This window comes from Petaurus breviceps, unplaced genomic scaffold (genome assembly GCF_028583685.1).
Source record: "Petaurus breviceps papuanus isolate PSGF00001 unplaced genomic scaffold, PetGlider_PUasm1.0 90633, whole genome shotgun sequence".
Classification (NCBI taxonomy): Eukaryota; Metazoa; Chordata; class Mammalia; order Diprotodontia; family Petauridae; genus Petaurus; species Petaurus breviceps.
The window spans coordinates 1564109-1583102 of record NW_027187293.1 but is presented as its reverse complement, the minus strand read 5'-3'; the positions used below and the strand labels follow the sequence as shown (position 1 = coordinate 1583102).

At 36.8% G+C, this 18994-nt stretch overlaps 1 protein-coding gene across 2 annotated transcripts in view; it reads right to left on the bottom strand.

Moving 5' to 3' along the window:
* PLD5 (phospholipase D family member 5) overlaps nt 1-18994 on the bottom strand; it is a 426787-nt gene that overhangs the window by 183948 nt on the left and 223845 nt on the right. For both annotated transcript variants that reach the window (XM_069064474.1, XM_069064475.1), the window contains one exon: nt 4378-4546. In XM_069064474.1, coding sequence (XP_068920575.1) covers nt 4378-4546 — 169 coding nt within the window. The remainder of the gene's footprint in view (nt 1-4377; nt 4547-18994) is intronic.

Sequence of the window (18994 nt, the reverse complement as noted above, 5' to 3'; positions counted from 1 at the left end):
ACACTATTATCAATAAACTGGATAAAGACAGACATAATATCTTTTTTAATCCATTTTTTTATCTGAAAAGAATATATAGGATGAGTGGTTATGCCAAATTCAAAAGAAATGGATCTCTGCAAGTACTGTTTTATGGGTAGCTTTTAGTTCAGGGGCAGTGAGACTAACATCGCCCTGCTAGATCACAGTCTGGATTAAAAAAATAAAACCAAAAAAAATTAAAAATAAAACAAACAAACAAAAAACCAAGATAAAGGCAGGCTAGTATATTTGATTGAATTCTAATGAGATGAAATAGGATAAATGTCAAAATTTACACCTGGAATTTAAAAATCAATTTCATAAATACAAGACAAGGCTGGCCATCACTTCCCTTGAAAAAGATATGTGGTACACAAATTAGAGGAGCAAAGAATAGTTTATCTATCAGATTTATGGAAAATGAAGGAATTCATGACCAAACAAGAGATAGAAAACATTATGATATGCAAAACGGATAATTTTGATTATGTTAAATTGAAAAGCTTTTGCACAAACATAGCCAATACACCCAAGATTAGGAGGGAAGCAGAAAACTGGGAAAGAATTTTTACAACTAGTGTCTCTGATAAAGATCTGATTTCTAAAATATAGAGAGAACTGAGTCAAATTTACAAGAATACAAGTCATTCCCCAATTGATAAATGGTAAAAGGATATGAATAGGCAATTTTCAGAGGAAGAAATTAAAGCTATCTATAGATAGATTAAAAATGCTCTAAATCACTATTGATTAGAGAGATGCAAATCAAAACAAATCTGAGGTATCACATCACACCTATCAGATTGACTAACATGACAAAACAGGAAAATGATAAATGCTGGAGAAGATGTAGTAAAGTTGGAACACTAATTCATTGTTGGTGGAGCTGTGAGCTGATCCAACTATTCTGAAGAGTAGTCTGGAAGTTTGCCCAAAGGGCTATAAAAATGTGTATACCCTTTTACCCAGCAATACCACTTCTAGGGCTGTATTCCAAAGAAATCATAAAAATAGGAAAAGGACCCACATGTACAAAAATATTTATAGCAAATCTTTTTGTGGTTGCCAAGAACTGGGAATTGGGGGGATGCCCATCAATTGGAGAATGGCTGAACAAGTTGTGGTATACAAATGTAATGGAATATTACTATACTATAAGAAATGATGGAGAGGCAGACCTTAGAAAAACCTGGAAAGACCTATATGAACTGATGCTGAGTAAAGTGAGAACCAGCAGAACCAACAGCCACAATGTGCAATGACTAGCTTTAAAAGACTTAGTTAGCCTTTCTCAGCAATGCAAGGACCTAAAACAACTCCAAAAGATTCATGATGGACAAATGTCATCCACATCCAGAAAAAGAAATATGGAGTTGGAATGCAGAGTGAAGCAGACTATTTTTTTTGTTTTGTTTTTCTTTCTTGTGGTCTCTCCCATTCGTTATAATTCTTCTATGCAACATGACTAACATGAAAATGTGTTTAATAAGAATATATGCCATCTTGGGGAGGGAAGAAGGAGAGAGGAGAAGAAAATTTAAAGCTTATGGAAGTGAATGGTGTTGAATGAAATGAAAAAGAAACAAATTTTAAAAAGAAATAAAAAAATAAAAAGATATGTGGGCCTTAGTGGACAACAAGTTCATAAGTTAATAGTGGAAGGCAAAAAAACTAATGCAATTTGTTAGAGAGGCATTGTGATAGTGCTGTTTTTCTCTTCAGACAATTAAGTCTAATTAGATAACTATGTTTAGTTCTAGAGGGCAAACTTTCAAAAGGATTTCAGTAAGGTGTACTATGTAGGCAAAGCTAACCAGTATGGAGAAAAATCTAAAGATCATTCCACATGAGAACAAAAAGTTTCGTCTGGAAAAGAGACACAGAGAGGAGATATGGAAGCATTCTTCAATAATTTGAAGACCTTTGATCTGATGAAAGAAATTAGAAATGGATCTTCTGAGATCTGGAGAAGAAACTAAGATCCAAGGAAATTTATGCTTGGTTTGAGAAAAACTTTTCTAATAATCGAGAGCTTTTCAAAAAGGAAAGAACATGGCTGTGGGTTCCAACCTTCCTGGTGATATTCATGGGAAGGCTAGGAATCACTTCTTGGGTATGCACAAAAGAAATTCTTGTTCAGGTATGGGGTAGATCAGGTGGCCTCTACTTTCAAATCTGAAATTCTGGGATTCTGTAATTCCTAGATCTGCTCCTTATTGTTGAGGGATCATAGACAAATCTTTGTTTCTCATCCTGCAAATTAAGGGAATTGTACTAGATATCTAGGATCTTTTCAATCGCCAACAGTCATGATTCTATAAAAATAGAGAAACATGAAATGATTTAAACAAAGACAAGTAAGGAAGAAATAAAATGTGCCTTATAAATAGATTAAGTATAGGGACTATTGGTTCCTTTAATGGAAACCTTTACTCAATCTTAAAAAAATAGCCACTAGGTGGCGCAGAAGATATAGGGCCATTGTGATACTTTCTAGGCTAAGTTTCCTGCCAAGATGAGGTATGAATTGCCCATTCTGCCTTAAGCAGTCTGCACTTTACCCAGTGGGTATTTTACTTGCAGTTGCATTACAATAAATAGATGTGCTGTGTTCTGTTGCAGTTTGCTATTTATATTTTCCATTTAGGATTTTTCAGGCTCTGCTGGTTCAGAAGCAAATAACATATCTTATTTTTTTCCTCCAAAGCAAAAATGTTATTTCTTTAAAAAAAAAAAAAAGATAATGTATTCATGTAGCAATGGCTGTGAACTTCAGTCATTTTTTTTTGTTATCACACATATTTGTGAATGACTATGGTTGCTCCTGAAATATCTTGAAGATATTTAAATTAGACTTGCCTTAATAATTAGGGTGTGAAACTTTTTCTTACAGTTTTCAAATGCAATGGAGTCATTCAATGACCAAATCCAATATTTACATGAATGCAATAAATAATTATTGTTGTGTTTCCTTCAAGACAAAATGTTATGATCCTCCATGGCTAGTAGTGTATTCCTCCCCAAACCACCTTATATTCAATTTGTAAATATTTTGTACATACATACAGATGCATATGTTGTTTCCTCCATTAGAATACAAAGTTCTTGAGGGCAGGAATTGGGCATCTTTCTTTCTTTCTTTTTCTTCCTTCCTTCCTATCGCCAGTGCTTAGCACAGTGTCTGTCACTTTTGAAACTTTTGATAAAGGCTGTTGACATACTGATATGCTGACATGCTGACTGAGTCAGCACCAAGCTACCCAATCTAACTATAAGCTTAAGTGTGAACAGTACAGTTGTGCCAGCTTGTCCAGTGTGTGAGTAGCATGACCTGACACTACTATGGTATACGACTGGCAAATTATTATAATGTTCACACTCATCACAGACAGGAAAATGTTCAGTGGTCTGGGTCCAAGTAGACCAGCAGGGCTCATCAATTCCATTTGAAACCTGTGGCACTGATTACGTTTCAGGACTATATAAAGAATATAGCTTGCCTAAGTTCAAGGTAGTATCATGCTTCAAATCTGGGATTTCCTTTGCTTTGTGGATGAGATCATGTCAGAGTGAAGAGAAGTGATAAAATTTTTAATACAATTTTGATCTTGGTTTTTCAATCTGTTTCCCAATATCTCTTTGATCTTTAAATAGTACCTAAAAAGCAAAGGTCCTTGATTCAGTCTTCAGATAGAACAATTAAGTTGGAATTGAGATATCTCATAAATGGATAAACCACTGATCCCAAGAAGGGTGAACAGATGTCTTCAGGTGGCTTAGCATAGGCTTTCACCACTACTGGTAAGACATCATGTTCTATTGTCATTGATATTTTTAGTAATATTTCCATACATTTGTTTAGGAAGTATATTTAGAGATCGGTCAGCTCATTTAGTTCTTCTATTATCCCACAATTAATGCCATCCTTCTCCTATTCTGCCTTTTAACAAAAGGATTAAGGCATCATTGCCAGGGTGTGATGTGAAATAGATTTCACTATTACAAAATTTTGACTTTGATCCAAACTCAAACTCTACCTCTCCTTGATGAGGTAGTATAAATGCATTATCAGACATTTATGGAGTTCTCACTAGTGTACTTATACTAAATGCTAGGAGGTAAAAAATAATAGAAATTAAAATAAACTCTATCTTTGAAGGGCTTTCATTCCAATGGAAGAAAAGGGAATATAAAATACAAAAACAAACATGTGTAAACATAGTAATAATGTAGGTCTACTATGGGAGAAAGTCAGACTGGAAACAACTACAGGATTGATTAGAAAAGACAATGTAAAGTACAATACAGAAAACCATCGTAAGTTAAACAGCTGTATAGGTGCCAAATGCAGCTCACCTGGCATGCTGATGGATGACTGTGGTTGAGGTCCCAATGAGAAGACACTATGTCAACAGACTTTTTGGCCATGTTGAGCAAATTCATCCAACCTTGGAAAAGCGACAAATGGAATGGAGCCGTTTCTGAATAATTAAGGCCTTCAGGAATGTTCTCCACCAGAGCAATTCTTAAAAAAAAAATTTTGAAGATAAAACATTTTAAAAACTAATGAAATATGAAGTGACAGATATTTATATGTACATGCAGATATTTACATACATATGTATGCAGACATCCATTAGACTCTGAGCTTCATGAGAGCAGGGACTGTTTTTGCCTTTATATCTCCAATGTTTAGCATGGTGTCTGGCATATAGAATGTGCTTAATAAATGCTTGTTGGCTAACTGATATAATGAAAAGTCTAGCTTATAGTTTTTCAATTTACATTTTCCTCTAAAATTTACACTACCTTCCCCCAGACACTTTTTACCTCCTATGTTGCTCATATACCTCATTTTAGCATTCCAGATGTGTTTTTCCATAATCTGCAGTCTTATTTCAAAGAACCATAAGGTAAAATCTTGGGGTGAATTCTCCAGTACATATTTTTCAGCTTTTTTCTTCTAGATTTGTATTAGTTTTTAAATTTGTTCTAGAAAATTGGTGGCCTCCCTAATGAACAGACAACTATTTCAGGAATGACCCCCATGGCAAGCTAGACAAAGTCTAAAAAGAAATTTGTCTAGCTTGCCATCCTCTGTATCCAATGTAGGCACTTTTAAGGAGTTATTTGTATAATGGTATTTCGCAAGTATTTGTCATGAGTAGTATAATATGAAATGATCAAATGACCTATACAATGGTATTTCCTGTTGCCTTTTGATGCATGGCCTAACTAATCAAGTGAACCAACTTTATTTGCCCTTCAAAGGAGAAATTGTAAGTTAGCCTTCTATTTAGCTGCAATTTTCTTTTATTTTCTGATTTTATATATAGACAGAATGAAAGGTTCATATGGACTCAGTTGCTCTAGTACTATATGCACTTATTGGTCATGAGACAAAAGATCACATTTAGCTTTGGTGTCAAATTACAAAACCCAAAGTACTCTTACTGATACAATAAAGAACACCAATTACTCCCATTTACTTATAAGTTAGAGTTGACAAAGTAGTTTTTCATCATAACATTGTGACACAGATAGTTCAACTATTTCTATACCCAACTTACAGAGAAGGAGACCAAAATTCATCAAGGTTAAATGGTTTGCTCTCAGTCACAAAGCTAATGTGGGACATCTTCTGATTATAATTTCATTGCTTTTTCTACTATGCTATGGTTCTAAATGGGTGGCTAGGTGGCCTAGTAGAGTGCAGGCCTGGAGTTAGGAAGACATATTTTTCTGAGTTAAAATCTGTCCTCAGACACTTGCTAGCTGTATGACCCTAGGCAAGTCATTTAACTCTGCCTCAGTTTCCTTGTCTGCAAAAATGAGCTAGAGAAGGAAATGGCAAACCACTCTAGTATCTTTGCTAAGACAACCCCAAATGGGCTCAGAAAGAGTCAGACATGACTGGAAAATGACTGAACAAAAATGGTTCTGAACACCTGCTTGAGGTATATACTATTCTCCTATATCAATTTCATGAATAGGAGATAATGTTTGGGTAAGTTATCAATAAGTACTTAACTCTTCAAGAGATGCATGCCTCATAGATTGATGCCTAAAATTAACAGGAAGAAAAGAGTTAACTTAATGTGCCCCTTGAAAAGGTTCTATTGAATTTCTGAGATGAAACAGTAAATAATGACTTCTTTAATGCCAATGATAATAAAATCATTGAATAAGTATGACAGGCAATATTCCAATTAACTTACTAGTTATATACAAAACATTTTAAACCTAACTGAAGACAAGTGTCAATTTTCCATGCTTCTGGGGAATGGTCTAGATAAAAAAATATCCACAGATAATCCACTATCTCTTTCTACCCTTAAATTTCAACTTCCTTTCTTTTACAAAGCAATCATTCAATCAACAAGCATTTATTATATCCTTATGTAAAAAGCACTATGATAGGCACTGTGGACACAAAACCAGTAACAAAATGGTCCCTGCCCTTGAGGCACTTACATTCTCTTTATTTAATTCACAATGATAACTTCTTTCTATAGATTTTTTTTTTACAGCAAACTACTTTCCACAATAGCTATACAGTTATAATGAGGTAGATATTAACAACATTATTAACCCCTCATTATACCACTGAGAAATTAGGGATAAGAGAGGTGAAGTTATTTGCCCAAGGTTACATAATTAATAGGCATCACAACAGGGATTTGAAATGCTGTTTTGTCTAGTTATAACTCAAGCTTTCTTTACTAAATTGTGGTGCTTTTTTTTAAATAGTTTTTATTGGATGGTGTAAGGTGGGGTAATTGGGGTTAAGTGACTTGCCCAAGGTCATACGGCCCATAAATGTTAAGTTTCTAAGGTTGAATTTGAACTCAGGTGCACCTGACTCCAGGGCCAGTGCTCTATTCACTGTGCCACCTAGCCACCCCTACTGTAGTGCTTCTTAAATGGCATTTAGTTTATTTGTTTCATTTGTTTGGATCTGTTTTATAGTATCTTGATTTCTCATAAAGTCACTAGCTTCCATTTGCTCCAATCTAATTGTGAAGGAATTATTCTCTTCAGTGAGTTTTTGAAATTCTGTTTTCATCTGGCAAATTTAGCTTTTTAAGGCATTCTTCTCCTCATTGCCTTTTTGAGCCTCTTTTGCCATTTGAATTAGTGCATTGTTTAAGGTGTTACTTTCTTCAGTCAGGTTGTTGACTCTCTTTTCATGATTTTCTTGCATCATTCTCATTTCTCTTCCCAATTTTTCCTCCACTTCTCTTATTTGGTTTTCAAAATCCTTCTTAAGCTACTCTATGGCCTGTAAACAATTCATATTTTCCTTGGAAGCTTTTGGTGCATGAGTTTTGACTTTGTTTTCTTCCTTCCATTACGTGCTTTGATCCCTTTTGTTCCCCAAAAAAGGAATCCAAAGTTGGATTGCTGTGCTTACTTTGCTACCTTTGCTTGCTCATGTTGTCACTCAAGTATTTGACTTTTGAGCTTTTTGCCACAGTAGAACTCTGCTTCCAGAGAGGAGAGCTTTGTCCCAAATGCTGGAGCTTTTTGCAGCTGCCAGAGCTCTTAGTTGGGCGCTCTCTCTGAAGCCTCCACTGGCTCTGGAACCTGGTCACACACCCCAGGACCTCCACCCAGAACAGTGATCTAGATCCAAGCAGGTTAAAGCAAGATTGATTACCCCTTAGAATGGTCACTTGGTTCCCTTACAATCTGCAGGCCAGGAGTTCTGAAGCAGCCACATGGTGGCAGCTGCTCTGCCTTAGCCACTCCTCCCTCCAGGGACAGAGGCTGGACCACCGTCCCAGACCCCCTGTTACCAAAGTCCACACTGACCTCTCACTATGTCTTTGGCATTTATGGGTTGATAATTCTGGAAACCATCATGGCTGCTGGTGATCCACTCTCCCAAATTCCCTCCAGCCATGGCTGGTTGGGCCACCCTGAGGCTAAAACCAGACTCAGGCAGGGCTGGGTTTAGCTCCCAGCATGCTGTGATGAACCCTTCCTGTCTGCCTGCCGGGCTGCTTCAGCAGAAGATTTGTTTCTCTCTGTCTCTTTGTGGCTTCTGTAGCCCTAAAGTTTCTTTAGAATCACTTTTTATAGGTATTTGAGGTGGTTATGGAAGGAGCTCATGGAGTTTTCCTGCTTCTAAGTCACCATCTTGGCTCTGCTCCTCAGTTTGTTTCAAGAGGGAGACAGGGAGTGGGGAAGTGGAGGAGTGGGGGAGAGGGGGAGAGAGAGAGAGAGAGAGAGAGAGAGAGAGAGAGAGAGAGAGAGAGAATGAGAATGTGTTTAACAAGTAGAAAGATGGATTACTAGGTTGTTTACTTCTTTTCTTGACAAGGGGCTAAAATAACCAAGAAGCATGCTAACAGAAGAGAAGTAGGGGGCTGTGATGTGGATCCCAACCTATCCATTCCTGTCCATTCTGTGTGGCTCTTGTTCAGGTGTCCCCATTAAACCAGCACAGAGGGTCCATGTGATGTACTGTGGGTCTTCTACACATCTTTAGACTTTGGAAGCCTTCCTTTAAATCAGGAGTTCTTAATCTTCTTTTGTGTCATGAGCCCTTTTGGCAAAGACTATGACTGACTGACTGACTCTCTCTCTCTTTATGTGTGTGTTTATGTATACACACATATAAATATATATGTTATAACACCCCTATGTTAATAATTGAAAGAAATGCTAAATTTTAGTTGAGGTTAGTGAGATTAAAGGTGTAATTTTTGCCCATCCAAATTAACAGATCTCTCCAAAATATATCCACAGTCCCTTTTGTGGATTCAAGGTTAAAAACCTCTACTTTAGATCTTTTGGACTTTTGTTTTATTTAGGTCCTCTTGTTTCATAGCAAAAAAATGAAATAAAAAGGGTTATATAAGCCTAAAGTTAAGCAATAATTTTCCTGGGAAATTAAGAGTTGTTTCTATTGAACTATCTCCATAATAATGTAATGTTCATGTCTTAGAATAATGCATGAAAATTCTAAGTAGATTATCCAGAAATGCTTTTTGTTATTATTGATAAGAATATCAGTTTCTTCAGGGATGCAATATTGCTGTCTTCTCTCCAGGTTTTATTGAACTACAGTTTCACAGAGCATCAATTATGAAGGCCTCTTAATCAGTAAAGTCAGTAGACCTTTAAAGGTAACTTGTTCTCCTACAACCACATTCCTTTCCTTAGCTTAGAAGCTACATAAAGGACAATAAATGGAAGTTGCCAGATGGAAGTGAAACTTCAAGTGGTTTTCACAGGAGGGCATTAATAGGTCCCTGTGTCCCGGCAGCCATATCCATAATGGAAAACTACTGATAGATAATAGAGTGATAAGCTTCCAAGTAACAAGAGTCGTTTTTACTCTTAACACAATGGAAAAGCCGTAAGAAAGAAATTAGAGGAATTCATTTCTCTATCTTGCCTTCAGACAGGTCATTTGGCCTCTGGATTTCCTTATTTCTTCACCTGTAAAATGGAATTGCTCTTCACCCAGGGGGTGAGTTAATGTACCAAAGATAAATTGAGAACTTCAGATGAGAGATGAAGGATTATTATTTGTTTTCACATGGAGATGGTTGGTTCTACACTGTCCCATTTTCACCCCATGTCCTCTCCCTTCTGATAGACATAGTAAAAGCCAATGGTTTTTAATATTTTCTGGATTATTTCAGCAGGAATAAAACGCCTATGAACTCCCCCCACCAAGAAAACCTCAAAAGGATTTGATAAGAAATTCAATGAAATTATGTCCATTTTTCTATGGTCTTTGATAAAATATTTATTCACATCAGAAATAAAAATCGATTATAAATATCAATAATACAAGGCACCAATGTTATTAACAGTCTAATGTATAGATCACATTTCTAGACCTCCTGATAAAAACAAAGAGGTAATATGGTGTAGCCTTACTGAACACAGACCAAAGATCATCTTCAGTCCAATCATTGCTCTGGGTGAAGCCAGGGAAGTTGTGCCCCAAAATAATAAAAACAATTAAGACTCACTTGAATTTTAAAATTTACAGATTGTTTTCCGCAGGACAACCCTGTGAGGTAGATAGTGCCAGTTCTGTGATCATAATATCCTAAATCAAAGAATCTCAGATTTGTCAGGGTCCTGACAAGTCATGTAGTCCAATTTTTAGCTAAGGAGGAATCTCCTTTACAATATTCTCAACAGGTGATCACAAATATTCTGCTTAATTGCCTGATAGGATCATAGAATTCAAGTTGGAAGAGAATTTAAAAGTCACTTAGTACAACCAACTCATTTTACCAGTAAAGAAAAAAATAAAGGTGAGGATCAGGACCAAGGTCTTCTGACTCCAAACCCAGAACTTTTTGCACCAATCTCATGATTCCTACAGAGACGGGGAACTTGTTTGTTTAAACCTCAGTTTCCTCATCAGTAAAACTGGGATAATAATAAGCAGACTTACCATCTCAAGGTTATGGTGAGGATCATGAGATAATATATGTTAAGGACTTTGCAAATTCTATTACACTATATAAATGCCATTAGTTACTATTATTATCATCAGTATCACAACTAATTATTTTTTGAGCCAAGAAGACCTGCGATCAGGACCCACCTCTGACACTCAAGAGTCACACACATGAGTGTGTGGTTCTATGAAATCCACTTAAATTCTCAGAGCTCAAGGCAATTCTTTAAGACTATAAATTGTAGAGAAGGTGCCTACCTACATTGATACAGTGAGTTTCATCACTGGGAGTTCCCTATAAACGTGAAACCACAGGTCTCACTCTTAACCTTATCCTTATTCTTGGTGTTGTTGCCATTTCATTCTTCACATCTATATTTTGAGGAGTTTGGATATAAAACAGTCTAAGGCCAAGTTATGATTCTGGTATCATTCTTTTATATTTGATGTTCCATAGTCTATTACACAGTCAAATGAACCAATTACATTTTTGTAACAGAATACCAGTGTTTGGATATAAACTCATTCTTTTTAGTCTCATGAAAAATATCTCAAGAGTAACTCCAGTAGCAGACATCAACAGTAGCAGAGATCAATCAGTCAACAAATATTTAGTTAGCAGCTACTATATGCCTAGCTTTTTGTTGGGCACTGGGGATGTAAATGCAAAAAGAAAAAAATGACGCATCCAGTCTCAAGGAGCTAATATAAGAGAGGAGACAACAGGTAAAATATAAGAATATACAGAATTAAATCAAATAAAATACAGATAAATGCAAAGTACCTAAATACAAGGTCGTTTGTGAGAATGGGTATTAACAGGTAGAGGGATCAGGAAAGGTTTCATATACAAAGTGGTGCTTCATCTTCATGTTGAAAAATAGATTCTGTGAGGCAGAAGTGAGCAGGGCATATACTTCAGGCATGGAAAATGGCTGGTGCACGTGGGCTATGGTGATGGAGCATCATCCCTGAAGAATAGAGAGAAGGCCAGTTTGGCTGGATTTCAGTGTGCAGGAATACGATGAGGTTGAAAAGATAGGTTGGGGCCAGGTGATGAAGGGCTTTAAATGCTAAACAGGAGAGTTTATATTTTAACTTAAAGGCAAGAGAAAGAGAATAGAGTTCATTGAGTTAGAGGAGGGACATAGGAAAATCGCTTTGGTATCTCTGTGGATGATACGCTGCAATGGTGAGACACTGGAAGCCAAGAGAACAATTAGGTCATTGCAATAATCTAGGCAAGAGGTGATGGGGATGTGAATTGAGGTAAAAAAAAATAAACACTATATGAGTATAGAGTAAATGTTAGGTGAAAGAGATATTGTGGAGGAAATAGAATAATTTGACAATGAACTGGATTTTGTGGAGTGTGGGAGAGTGAAGAATAGAAGATAATGCCAAAGTTGCATACCTGGGAGACTAAAAGAATGGTGGTACCTTGGACAAAAATAGGAAAATTTGGAGAACAGGTAGGTTTTAGGGAAAGGATAATGTGTTCTATTTTGAACTATCACATTTGGGATGTTCTTGGGATTTCTAGTTTAAAATGTTAAATAAACAACTGGTAATAAGGTACTGAAGCTCAAGGGAGAGACTGAGGACACTTAGATGTGTAAATAATCAGCTATGGGAATTAATGGGGTCACTGAGAGAGTGAGAGTATAGAGAGGATTGGGGATGACATGTAATTCATTTTGTTCCCACATGGTTTTATCTTCTTCCACTAAGTCTCTAAATTTTTAGTGTTTTTCCTTGCTTGGAGATTAGGAGAATTTGTTAATTTTTTTCTTAAATTTTACTGATTAATATTTTATACAGTTGGTCATGGGCATCAATTGATAAATAAGTCTGGGCTCCTTAAAGATAAGCCGTATGCAAACCAAGATTGTTACCATAAAATTTCTCAGTTTAAGGGATTCTCTCAGTTTCTGGTCAGCATGTCATTTGGTCAACAAGTGTTTATTAAATATCTACTATGTTACAGACTCTGTGTTGAACACTGGGAGTACAAAAAAATGAAGGAAAAAAGAGACTCTACTCTCAAGGAGCTTGTAGTCTTATGAGAGAAAGAACATGTAAATAATCACATAAACAAGGAATATGCAAGAAAAATCAGAAAGCACTAGATTAAAGAGATAAAGAAAGGCTTCTTGAAGAAGGTGGGACTTTATCTGAGACTTGAAGGAAGCCAGGGGAAGCCAAGAGTGGAGATGAGTAGGGAGACAGTTCCTGGCAAGGGGTCAGTCAATGAAAATATTCATCCAAGAGACAGAGTATCTTCTATGCAGAACCGAAAGGACAATAGTGTCACTGGATCACACAGTACATGTTTATATAAACATCCATGAGTTACTCATTTATTCAGTGTTTTGTTCTCAACAAATAGTTGGTAGAGTTCATGTGGCTGTCATCCATACAGTGCATTTTAATTTCATTCTTGGATCTTAGCCATTCCATAAGCTTTGTACGGAGGAAAACCACTTGCAGTTATATTTGACAACTCCTGTGACATATGACTGTGTTGGTGTTTACTGATGCTTTATGAAGTGAGGTCTGCTTTTTTCCCTAAAAGTATTTATATACATTTTAATCTGTTTATCAAGATCTCTGAGAACATATGTCAATCCTTTTCCTTTTATTTGGAAAGGAAGCGTTCATCTTTCTTTAGCGACTTTTGAGTCAAGAACCTTGTATTTTGTTAACACTCTACAGATTTTTATTTGGGACACTTATTCTATTTTAATTTTTATTATTCAAATTTTGTTTTCAGATATTAAACCATCCTCAGACGAGTTACTACCCTGATATTTTTTCTTTCATATTTAATATGAATTATATGTGTAATATAATTCATATAGAATATAATTTTATAGATCAGTGGTATCAAACTTCAATAGAAATGAGGAGACCACTAAACTATACATAAGGATTGCTATGAGCCACATATTGATTTAGAAAACCACACATTAGTATTATCTATATATTTTTGTTTTTGCTTTTTGGAGGCGAGAGGACAGGGCAATTGGGGTTAAGTGACTTGCCCAAGATCACATGGCTAGTGTTATGGGTCTGAGGCCAGATTTGAACTCAGGTCCTCCTGACTCCAGGGCCAGTGATCTATTCACTGCGCCACCTAGCTACCCCATTATTATCTATATTTTATTGTATTTTTAACAATTTTAATCCATTTTAGGCTATACTCAAGAGTGTGCCTCCCTGGGATATTTGTTTGACACTTCTATTATAGAACACTGAACCAGTGAATAAAATGATTTTTTGTAACCTACTGAAAGTGGCTTAACAAGCTGTCATATATAATTGTGATGGTATACTACTGTGCTATAAGAAATGATGAGCTTGTGGCAGCTGGGTAGCACAGAGAATACTGGCCCTGGAGTCAGGAAGAACTGAGTTCAAAAGTGGCCTCAGACAACTGACACTTACTAGCCATGTAACCTTGGGCAAGTTACTTAAACCTAACTTCCCTGCCTTCTTCCCCCCCTCCAAAAAAATGATGAGATCAATGATCTTAGAAAAACATGGAAAGGGAGCAGCTAGATGGCACAGTGAATAGAGCACTGCCCCTGGAGTCAGGAGGACCTGAGCTCAAATCCAGTCTCAGACACTTAATACTTACTAGCTACCTTGGGCAAGTCACTTAACCCCAATTGCCCTTTAAAAAAAGAAAAACATGAAAAAATTTGCATAAAATAATGAAGAACAAAATGAGTAGAAGCAAAAGAACATCATATACAAGTAACAATGATATTGTTATAAGAACAACTTTGAGCAGATAGGTTATTTTGACTATTATTAATACCCAAATTAGCTATATAGAACATAGGAAGAAAGATGCTATTTGCATCCAGAACAACTGAAAAAATAGAAATATGTACAGAATGATTTTACATTTATACACACACATACATATACACACTTATTTCTGTCTAATGGTAGCCATCTCTAGGGTGGTGGTGGGGGATGGGAAAAAAAGAAATTCATATGATGATTTTTTGTATATTTGAAAGGAGTAGCAAGTTGTGCAAAGTATACTTGCAGTTTCATATGCAATCATCTTTTTATTGTGCTGTGTTATAAATTAAGAATAAAATAAAATAAAAATATTAGGATGTAAAGTCCGATAGGCTTACTAAAGTCATCCTTAGTACAATTCTAGCAGTAGACAGAACAAAACAGATATGTAACTCTTCTTTCTCTTCCATGATTTTGATTTACTTAGACAGATCTCTAGATTTTGAAATCTTCTCATTCCTTGTAGCTTGGAGCTTATGGGTGTTTAGTTTGGTGGCATCTACTGAACACATTGTTGTTAAAATACAATGATCATGTGGGTAAAAGTGGGACAATTTCTGAACAACTTATTGGTGGAGGTATTCAGGATCGTTTGAATACTAAATTTGTTGTATGGAGATTTGTCATCTGGCAATCCATGAAAGACAGTTTTTTGATTTACAATGCAAGTACAGTCAGGTCTGGTTTCGCAAAGTCCCAGATTTTTATTTATTTATTTTTTATTTTTAGTTTACATCATTCCATTTCCACAATAGTTTGAGTTACGAATCTTCTACCCATCTTTCCCTTACAAACCATCCCAAAACAGTAATCCCACTGGACATCCCCTCCCCTAGTCTGCTCTCTCCTATATCCTCCTCCATACCCCCTCTGACTTTCCAGTAGGGCAAGATGGATCTCCATATCCCAGTGTCTATATATTTTATTTCCCAGTTGCATGTAAATAATAATAATAATAAATTTTTTAAACATTTGATTTTGCAACTTTGAATTCCAGATTCTTTCCCTTCCCCCCTTGTCACCCACCCTTACTGGGAAGTTAAGCAACTCAATATAGTTTGTGTATGTGTAGTTATGCAAAACATTTCCATAGTGGATATACTGTGAAAGATGACTATATTTCCCTTCATCCTATCCTGGCCCCCACTTGTTCTATTATCTACTTTTACCCTGTCGATTTTCAAAAGTGTGTGCTTCTAACTACCCTCCCTCCCCAACCTGCCCTGCCCTCCATCATCCCCCCTCTCATCCCCTTGCCCCCTCTTCTCCTGTAGGACAAGACAATCAGTTTAGTGTGTATATCATTCCCTCCCCTAGCCAAATTCAGTGAGAGTAAGGATGACCCATTCCCTTTTGCCTTCCTGTTCTTCCCCTCCATTGTAACAATTATCCCTTGCCTCTTCTATATGAGATAATGTACGCCATTCTGTCTCTCCCCATCTCTTCTCATTATATTCTTCTCTCACATCTCAATTTCACCTTTTAAATATCATCCCTTCCTATTCGATTGATCCTGTTCCCTCTGTCTATGTATACCTGTACACACACACACACACACACACACACACATATATATATATATATATATATATATATTCACACATGTATTCATATGCCCATATACACTCCTAAATAGACATATATACATGTATATGTGTATATATATATGTATATATGCACATTTATATTCCCTTCAACTATGCTCATACTGAGAAAAGTTTCATAAGTTACAATTATCATTTTTCCATGTAAGCATGTAAATAGTTCAACTTTGATATCAGTTTCTTATGATTTCTTTTCCCTGTTTACTTCCTCATGCTTCTCTTGCTTCTTGTACTCAAAAGTCGAATTTTCTATTCAACTCTGGTTTTTTCATCAAGAATGCTTGAAAGTCCTCTAATTCATTGAAAGACCATATTTTCCCTGAAACATTATACTCAGTTTTGCTGGGTAGGGAATTCTTGGTTTTAATCCTAGCTCCTTTAACCTCTGGAATATCATATTCCAAGCCCTTCGATCCCATAATGTAGAAGCTGCTAGATTCTGTGTTATCCTGATTGTGTTTCCACAATATTCTAATTGTTTCTTCTTGTCTGCTTGTAATATTTTCTCCTTGATCTGGGAATTCTGGAACCTGGCTATAATATTCCTAGGAGTTTTCTTTTTGGCATCTTTTTCAAGAGGTGATCATTGAATTCTTTTAATTTCTATTTTGCCCTCTGGTTCTTAAATATCAGGGGAATTTTCTTAAGAATTTCTTGAAGGATGACTTCTAGGTTCTTTTTTTGATCATGGCTTTCAGATAGTCCAATAATTTTTAAATTATCTCTCCTGGATCTATTTTAGTGTTTTTTACAATGAGATATTTCACATTGCCTTCTATTTTTTTTCATTTGTTTGGATCTCTTTTATAGTATCTAGATTTCTCTTAAAGTCATTAGCTTCCATTTACTCCAATCTAATTCTAAAGGAATTATTCTCTTCAGTGAGTTTTTGAGATTCTTTTTCCATCTGTCAAATTTGGCTTTTTAAGGCATTCTTCTCCTCATTGGCTTTTTGGGCCTCTTTTGCTGTTTGAGCTAGTCTATTTTTAAGGTGTTATTTTCTTCAGTCAGGTTGTTGACTCTCTTTTCATGATTTTCTTGAATCATTCTCATTTCTCTTCCCAATTTTTCCTCCACTTCTCTTACTTGATTTTCAAAATCCTTCTTGAGTTACTCCATGGCCTGTAACCAATTCACATTTTTCTTGGAAGCTTTTGGTACAGGAGTTCAGATTTCATTGTCTTCCTCCTGTTCCATGCTTTGATCCTTTTTGTCCCCAAAAAAGGAATCTAAAGTTTGACTGCTGTGCTTGCTTTGCTTCCTTTGCTAGCTCATGTTGCCACTCAATTGCTTGACTTTTGAGTTTTTTGACACAGTAGAACTCTGCTTCCAGGGTGGAGAAAGCTTTGCCCCAAATTGGTAGGGCTTTCTCAGCTGCCGGTGCTATTAGGAGGTCACCATCTCTACAGCCCCCACATGCTCTGGCTCACTGGTCACACACCTCAGGACCACCACCCAAGACCATGATCCAGATCCAGGCAGGTTAAAGTAAGAGCTATTACCCTCTGAATGGTCACTTGGCCCACCTACTATCTGCAGGCCAGGAGCTCTAAAGCAGCCAAGTGGGGTGGCTGCATGGCGGCTGCACCTCCACCGCTTCTAGCTCCAGGGGCGGGGGATGGGCCCACTCCTTCGTTCCCGCAGTTCCAACAGAGTTCTACACTGACTTCTCACTTTTTCTTTGGCATTTATGGGTCGATAATTCTGGAAACTGCCACTGCTGGTGGTGATCCACTCTCCTGCAGTCTGCTGGTCGGGGCCACCTTGGGGCTAAAACTGCAGGCTCGCATGGAGCTGGGCTTGCCTCCCAGCTGCAATGAACCCTTCCTGTCCACCTGTCAGGATGCCTTCAGTGGGACATTTGTTTCTCTCTGTCACTTTGTGGGTTCTGTAGCTCTAAAATTTGTTTAGAGTCATATTTTATAGGTATTTGAGGTGGTTATGGGGGGAGCTATGGAGTTTTCCTGCTTCTATGCTGTTATCTTTGCTCTGCCCCCCAAAGTCCCAGATTTTTATAGCCTGCAGTGATTTCTTGCACAATTTCTACCATTTCCTTATACAATCTACTTTGATAACTAAGCACAAGTTCTTTCTATAATTTCCAAGGACTGTGACTTGCTCCTGAACTGCCACCATAAATCATTATTTCCATAAATGAAATTCACATGATATCACCATTTGCTCATTATAACTGATTTTGCTGCTGCTCATAAAGGGCCTTTTGATGCTACTTTTGGATTTCAGCTATTTCATGGCCTCCATTTGAGTGTAAATAATATTAGGCTACATTTCACAAATCTAATGTCATGAACATGTTATCAGCTTTACCCTTGCTTGATGGAGTGATACCTGCTTGTTTGAAAGGTATTTAAGGAGTATGGGTAAAAAGATCAGATCAGAAGCATTTATTATTTGACTATGTTCAAGGCAGTGTGGTAGCTTCACTGGGGTCAGACTCCTTACTAACTGCCACAGCCTGAGTGAAAACTTGTTTCTCTCAGGTCTGTTGGGAGTTATCCACACACAAGATGAATAGTTTTCATTTGGCACTGAAAAGAGCTAACAATGATTATACCCCTTTCCCTGCTCCTTGCTCTCTCCTGAAATTCATATTTCTACCCTCTCTCAACCTAATTTGAGAGATTAGGTCATGATACCTGATGTCTTGACTTCTCCCCTGTATAACATAATGCTTTTTTATTATACCCACTAGAGAACAAGGACCAAGAGAAAATGGATTATTTCTGTCACCTAACATTTCTTTAGCAGCCTACCTCAGTATATTCTCAGGGGGCCCAATCTAGTTAGCATACATGCAGAACTCATTTACAAGAGATAATAGTCCTTATTCTATTCTTACATCTCCAGCAAAGAATGGAAGTAGGACTCATTAATATTCACCTTTGGGTAAATAGTTGGGAATGCCTGCTTATCATTTCTGTGAGGACTGTGCCCCCAAGGCTGCAGCACTATTTCTGAAACAGTATGAAAAGAAGAAAACTGAATGGGACTCATACCATATTTACAAAAAATAAGCCTCTTTGTATGCCTCTTCACATAGCACTCAGGATTTGAGCTGTAGGCAAAATGGGCAAGAGGACTGTATGTAAAATATATGAAA